The sequence below is a fragment of the Stigmatopora argus genome, chromosome 18 (genome assembly GCF_051989625.1).
Source record: "Stigmatopora argus isolate UIUO_Sarg chromosome 18, RoL_Sarg_1.0, whole genome shotgun sequence".
NCBI classification, from domain to species: Eukaryota; Metazoa; Chordata; class Actinopteri; order Syngnathiformes; family Syngnathidae; genus Stigmatopora; species Stigmatopora argus.
Genome location: NC_135404.1, coordinates 4,756,535 through 4,763,780, shown reverse-complemented (window position 1 = coordinate 4,763,780; position 7,246 = coordinate 4,756,535). Strand labels below are relative to the sequence as shown.

At 39.1% G+C, this 7,246-nt stretch overlaps 1 protein-coding gene across 1 annotated transcript; it reads left to right on the top strand.

Annotated features, from left to right (window-relative positions):
• Nucleotides 1-245: 245 nt before the first annotated feature.
• On the top strand, nt 246-6,404 carry LOC144092707 (pleckstrin homology domain-containing family A member 1-like). The gene is made up of 12 exons (XM_077625748.1): nt 246-339; nt 1,142-1,318; nt 1,387-1,443; nt 1,527-1,572; nt 1,657-1,754; nt 1,849-1,962; nt 3,191-3,319; nt 3,386-3,454; nt 3,520-3,584; nt 4,286-4,349; nt 5,318-5,407; nt 5,506-6,404. The coding sequence occupies exons 2-12, from the start codon at nt 1,178-1,180 to the stop codon at nt 5,674-5,676; spliced, it is 1,044 nt and encodes a 347-aa protein (XP_077481874.1). The 5' UTR covers nt 246-339; nt 1,142-1,177; the 3' UTR covers nt 5,677-6,404.
• Nucleotides 6,405-7,246: the final 842 nt, after the last annotated feature.

Below are 7,246 nucleotides of genomic sequence, written 5' to 3'. Positions count from 1 at the left end.
TGATCTTGAAAAACTGTACCAATATTGTATGAAAGATGTAAAAAACATTGAAATGAGAGAAAATGTTAAGATAGCTATTTATTAATGTATTAAAAGGAATAAGAAGCATGCTAAAATATTTTGTGTTCGTGCAGGTGCCTAAGTGTAACGAGGAAGCTAATGTTAGGCAACAGGCCAAAGGACACAAGTGTGTGATACTTGTAAAATAAAACCATAAATGCCACATCTAAAATGGCGACGCCGCACACGTACCTATCGGAAGTGGCGCCTGGATGTGTGTCAGATGTGTTGACGCCTGTTTTGCGAGCTCAACTCAACTCCAGGGCGCACAATTTGTCTGTAAGTTGAACTTTACTGATTTATTAACAAATTCGACGTCCTTCTGGTGAAAAATGACTTTGTGTTTAGCTTTTTTAAATACTTGCTCGTCCTTTAAACAGCTAAATCTGCAATTTACGTAGGTGTGCTTTTCGGCCAGGTGTGGAAATTCGACCATTTACTCTGTATTGATTAATACACAGTTTTTAAAAATATATTAAAACAATCTGCTTTTATTGCTAACGATTACAATTTGCGACGTTTTCACAATATTTGTGTAATCAAGTTATACATCGCAAAATCTGCAATTTATGCTGGTTTACCTTTTAAAGAGTTATTAGCACTTGGCCAGGTGTAGAAATTTGACCATTTATTCTGTGTACTGATTAATACACAGAAAAAATTCTTAACAATATTTGCATTTTGTGACGATTTCACAACATTTGAGTAGTCAAGTTAAGACGCTTTGTCTATTTAAATGTATTTTTTACAGATAATTTACTGCAAATAAAACCAGCAAAATTATATATTTTAAAAAAACTGCTTGTTAAAAACTGTCTGTTTGCTAGTTTTTGTACAAGAAAATACTACCATAGGTGCACAACTTATACACTCGTAAGATTATCTAGCTTTAAGTATTTGAAATATTTGACCACTGTCTTCTATTGACATCAGTAAAAGAATAGTTGAATTGTTTTTCTAGTAGAACTTGTCACTTGATTTTGAGTATCTCAAGAATACTGAATCCTCAATGGCGGTGGCAGCCAAAATAAAAAACAAACATTTCAAAGCAATTCAATCTCAGACTTTCCATTTCCCTCAGTAATGTGATGTCACGGAGCCGGTGGACGCGGTGGCCATGCCGTACGTGGACCGACGCAACCGCATCTGCGGCTTCCTGGACATCGAGGAGACGGAGGGCAGCGGAAAGTTCCTGAGACGATACTTTGTCCTTGACGCGCAGCGGCATCGACTCGTTTGGTACATGGACAACCCGCAGGTGTGCGTGCGTTCTCGTCAGTATCCGAACCGAGGCGTCTAGTTTACTTTACTTTATGACTGTCTCAGAACCTTCCGAACGGAGCCCAAAATGTCGGGTCTCTCAACATTTCCTACATCTCCAAAGTGAGTAATCCCACTTTCCAGCGTTCTGGGTTCTTACCGGCAGTTTCCGCATTTTTATTTTTATTTTTTATAATTGCCCGCAGGTGTGCGATGCCACCAAACTGAGGCCAAAGGCTGAGTTCTGCTTTGGTGAGTTCTAATCCAACAAATGAGGTCTTCTGAAATGATTTTTTTTTTGTTCGTCTTTCAATCAACACTTTTGTTAATGTATAGTTATAAATGTTGCAATGAGGAAGTTCTACCTGCAAGCCAATGACCAACAGGATTTGGTGGAGTGGATCGCTGTTCTCAACAATGCCACCAAAATAACGGTCAGATTTTTCAACATCTAATCGATTTGAACTGGGTTTTCCAACTAAATGAATTGGACATCTATTCTAACCTTCATTCCGCGACCCCACCCAGGTGCCAAAACTCGGCGATGGACCCGACATGCCTCAAGAAGTTTTGGGAACTTTGAAGCAGGTTTCCTACAAGACGGAGATCATCGGCGGCGTCCCCATCGTCACCGCCACTCAGGTGAGGCTCGCCATGCCCGGACTCGACCCAGGTATTCGCACGTGTCTTCACACGTAGGAGCGACGCCTTGAATTCCAAACTTGCTGTTCATTTCACGTAACAGAATGAGGAGAAATTTGAATCATAGGCTAAAGCAAAAAACTATAGTCAGCAGAGTCGTTAATGCATGTTACGTGTATTTAATTAGCAAGAAAATGCAGTTTCTAGAGCAGGGTTGCTCAATACGTACATCGCCGAGGTACTATTGGCTAATAGCAACATTTTTCTCAAGATTTTCCCTTCAAAGTAACACACTTGTACTCCCTATTAAAATCATAAATATGGAGGTGAAAATTGTGAACCAGGGGATGCTTTATACGAGAGAAATTGTCAAATTAAACGATTTTAAGGGTGAGGCTTATACGCAGAGGCGGCTTATATGCGAGAAATATGGTAAATGTTGCAGCTCGAAACAAGAAAAGGCCTACTGAGTTTTTTTGCTAACATTCCAACTGTTACTTTCCTTTAGATCACATGTGTCAAAGTGGCGGCCCAGGGGCCAAATCTGGCCCGTCGCATCATTTTGTGTGGCCCGGGAAAGTAAATCATGAGTGCCAACTTTCTGTTTTAGGATCAAATTAAAATGAAGAGTATAGATGTATATTAAATGTCCTGATTTTCCCCCTTTTAAATCAATATTTGTATTTTTTTAATCCATTTTTTCTGTGTTTTTAGTTCAAAAACCATTTTGTAAAATCTAAAAATATATATAAAAAGCTAAAATAAACATTGTTTTAGATCTATAAAAAACGGAATATTCAGGGCTTTTAATCCAATTCTTTTAATCTATTTATTAAAAAAATCTCAATATTATATCTAAAATGGTCCGGCCCACGTGAAATCAAGTTGACGTTAAAGCGGCCCGCTTTAGATGAAGCATGCACTTTGCTCTTTTTTTTTCTCTCTTTTTGAGGGTTTTAACAACAACAGCTCCTCGAAAAATCCACAAGAAGGCGTCACTTACAACTTTTCTTCCTTGAAATGGCCTTTGAGTTTGCGGTCAACTTAATTTGTCGAATCTAAACTTTTCGGCTTTGCTCGCTCTGTAGCCAAATGAGAAAATTCATGAAGCCACTTCTGATTTGCTCATGGAATTTCCCCATACAAGAAAAATATTTTTTTGCTCGTGTGCAAGTGCTGTAACGTCCCACTGGGATCCGTCGTGACTCAGTACGCGTTGGCATTCTAGGAACAGGTGGAGACGGCGGACAAGGCCGAGCGAGACGCTTTGAGCAGGCCTTACTTCCTGTCCGGCCAAGTTCACCGCCAGGACCGGGGCGTCATTAAGGCGGGATTTTGCGTCAAGCAGGGAGCGGTGGTGAGCACGTAGCATGTCACTTCATCATAAGAGGTAGATTTCAGAACATGAGGTTGTTTTTACTAGATGAAGACGTGGAAGCGCCGTTTCTTCATGCTGGATCAAAATGACCTCAGCTACTTCAAGTCGGACTTGGTAGGTTGGCACCGTACGAGTTTGCGTGGGTGCTAACCAACGCCATGTGCTGTTTATCTTGACAGGACAGCGGGGCGCTCCGCATCATTCCCCTGAAGGAGGTCCTCAAAGTTCAAGAGTGCGAGCAGAGGTGAAGGATTTACAAAAACTGCTTAGAAGCAGTCTAACAGTTTAAAAACAGTGGTGTCAAACCTGAGACCTGTGGGCCAGAATTGATTCCAAAAAGGGCCAACCAAGAGGGTGCAGGTTTTTCCCTCCCTATTGAAACAGCGCAGACAGTTAGGCCAATGAGGCTGTCTGCTGGGAGAAGCAGCACCTGACTGCAATCAACTGTTTACAGTTGTAAGCGAACAGATTGGTGAAAAGGTGTCGTCTTGGTGGGTTGGAATGAAAACCTGCACCCAATCGGCCCTTTCTGGAATGAGTTTGAACTGGGAGTCCTGCCCTCCCAGTTCAAATGGGGTGGGCACTTATCTATAATCCTTATAAAGCGTGATTTATGGGTGTGTGTATGTTAAGATTCTCTCGCTACGTTTGTCCAAACCGTGCAACGTAGAGAGTTGAATTTTTTTATGGTGGCCAGAAACGGCTGTCGGATCCTAATAGACGAGGGATTGAATTTCTTCACCTTCTCTTAGTGTGTAAATTTTTCAAAATAGAATTTTTTAATAGCCAACAATTGTCTTTTGGTTCTTTTGGCATTTGTGGGTGCCTGTTTTGGTATTTTCGTATTCAAGAAAGGCGGCAAATCACAAACAATCGTTTTATATAAAAAGTAACACCCATAATGCAGAATGCTATCTGTATTAATGTATTTGTTGTGTTGTGTAGTGAGCTGATGATGAGGGACAACCTCTTTGAAGTGGTCACCACCTCCAGAACGTTCTACTTGCAGGTAAGCACACCATGTGGAAAAAATCTATCACAATATGGGTTATTTTTTGACAATCTCCAGATTTTAAATTATTTGGTGAAAAATGTCACAACATTTATGACAGCTTTTACATCAAGCAATGCAGCACAGAAGCATCATATATTTTTGCTCTCAGATATATAATGATCTACTAATGCTTTGAATTTTAAGACTGCAGTGTTATAAATTCCCATAGTTATTATTCTTGATTTTGGAATCAACTGTTGATATGTGTTGCTGTTTTCAATTGTCTTGTATGCATTACTCACACGCGGTTGTCAAGGGAAGGTAATTGGCTATTAAGCGATGAGAGGGACGTCTTGATTGGCGGTACCACAATGAATGAATTTGATGAGCCTTCGTCCAATTCGCAGCCATTTTTTAAAGCCTCATTGGATCTTTTCCAAATGGATCAGTGTTGATTATTCTTAGCGTATACTGTAATACCTCGAGGTACGATCTTAAAGCGTTCCGGGACCGAGCTCATATGTCAATTACACTCGTATCTCAAATCAATTTTTCCCCATTATAAAATAACTCGATACAAATTAATGCATTTTCCACCCACTGAAAAAAACACCTAAACTAGGATATTACAATGGAAAAACATTTTTAAAACGATTTAACTGTTCTAATTCACCAACTAATGTCTAAAATGTATTTTGCTGTGTCTTGCTACTGTGACAGTGAAATTTCCTGAATACCCGACAAATAAAGTTATCTAATCTAATCTAAACCTATGATCACAAAGTAACAAATACCTATGTATTGGTTATGATCTGCAATAGAATGTAACATTATAGACTGTACTTAATTTTAACTTCGAGACAGACGGTAGCGGCTAACAGTGGTGTGCGAATGTTAGATTTTTTAAAAATATCTCTTCGTTGTTACATATCGTACACTACTAATATTTTTTATTTACTTCCCATGAATCCTTGCATGTCAAGACGGACAGTCCAGATGACATGCACAGCTGGATTCAATCCATCTCCGGCGCCATCGTGGCCCAGCGTGGACCTGGAAGTTCGACTAGCTCGGTGACTTTTGTCTAAAACTCCTAGTTTTTCCTAATCCCTGCGACTGTCTTTTGTGGCGGTAATTTCTCATTTATCGTCGTTCTTCGTCTTCATCGCAGGATGGCGGCTTGCCCAACGCGTCCTCGTCCACATTCTACGTAACCTTAGGCGAGGAACTGCCTCAGGCGCAATCCTCCACCGAGCCTGACGCCGACTTTCCCGTGCAGGGAGATGAGTCGATATCCACGCGGCTTATCAAGGAGGACACGAACAGCCAAGATGGCGGCTAATTTTGAAAAATTACTAATGGTACATTTTTTTGTATTTTTTTCAATTTACTTCACTGTTGCCGATTTGGAGTTTTCCTTAAATTTTGAGATTTGTTGTTTGAAAAAGACAAAAACCGAACATGCTTAGAGCTAAAACTGTATTTTAATTAATTTTATCAGGGTTTCCACATGGTCTTAAAACTCTTTAATGTACTCATCTTGATATAATGACTTAACCATTGACAGCGCTTGACGTCCAATCAATTTGGACTCAAACCGGATTGGTTGTCCACCGTCGTCAATGACACTGAAAAACGAGCGAACACAGTTTAAAAAAATTGGACCTCTATTGTTGTCAATGGCATTCAATAACTTCAATACTATGAAATAAAAAAATAATTCAAAAAAATACATGTTACTAGGGCCCATACAAAGTGTATTCCTATTTTATTTACATATTTTAATGTTTTTAATGAAATAAGAAAATATGATGAAATTAATGATCATTATAAAAATACAGTAAATATGTGATTTATAATTGAGACTTGCTATCCATAGATTTGCATTTAGGGTCATTTCGGCCATACTTGTATATCAAATGCATATATATTTTACTAGTGTTTGTGTTCATTTTTATTTTTAACAATTACTACAGTCATTTTTCCTGAACTTTGACCTTAACTTGGTAGGTCTTAAATTCTTTCCATTTTAAATTCCCATAAATTGTATCTGAAAAATATTCTCTCATTAAAAAATGTGTTTTTAGGGGAAAAGTGCCCCCAGACACTAAAAAAAACTAATAATGAGAATAATCTCAACCAAATAAATGACAAAAAAAGGAAATAAGGAACCGTGTCCAAAACAAATATACAGAAATACAACAAGGTAATTTTATTAGGCCTAAAATGTAAAAGTCCAAAACCTCGACTAATAAAAAAAACATGTGAATTATCATGTCCAGAACTCCTCTCATAAAACTTTAAAAGACACCAGAGGAAATAAGTACAGACAACAAAAGAAAGCCAAGAACAATTTGAAAAAAAAGTTGAGAATCAAGTCCAAAAGAACAAAAAAAAGGAAATATTGAATGACAACTAGTAGAACACTAACAAATGAACAAAAGATCAGAGAAAGGACAAACCGGCAACAGCAGCACTGACTCAAACTCAGTGGAATTTGATGGCCACGCACACGCCGGCTTTCCGGGAAAGTTGCTTTTAACTTTTTTTCTCCCCGTCCATTCTTTGTTTGACTCCAGCGGTCATTTTTGGCCGTTGCCGACAATAGACGCCCAATCCGTTTGGAGCGGGCTGGAACTCAAACCATCACCCCCGACACCTCCCGGTCCAAATGAATTTGACGTCTATTACCGTCAATGTCAGGACAAGAACAGGGTGTTGTCTTGGCGCGCGCCGCATCGCTAACTCTTAAAACATGTTGACTTTTACTGACTGAGCTCATAAAGTTGGAAGTGTGCGCGCAAAAACTACTGAGCCAAGTCATTTTGTAATGTTTTTAATTAATGGGGAAACATAACACGATGGTGGATGTTGTCAAAACATTGTGATGACATAATTTGAGAGAATGTCTG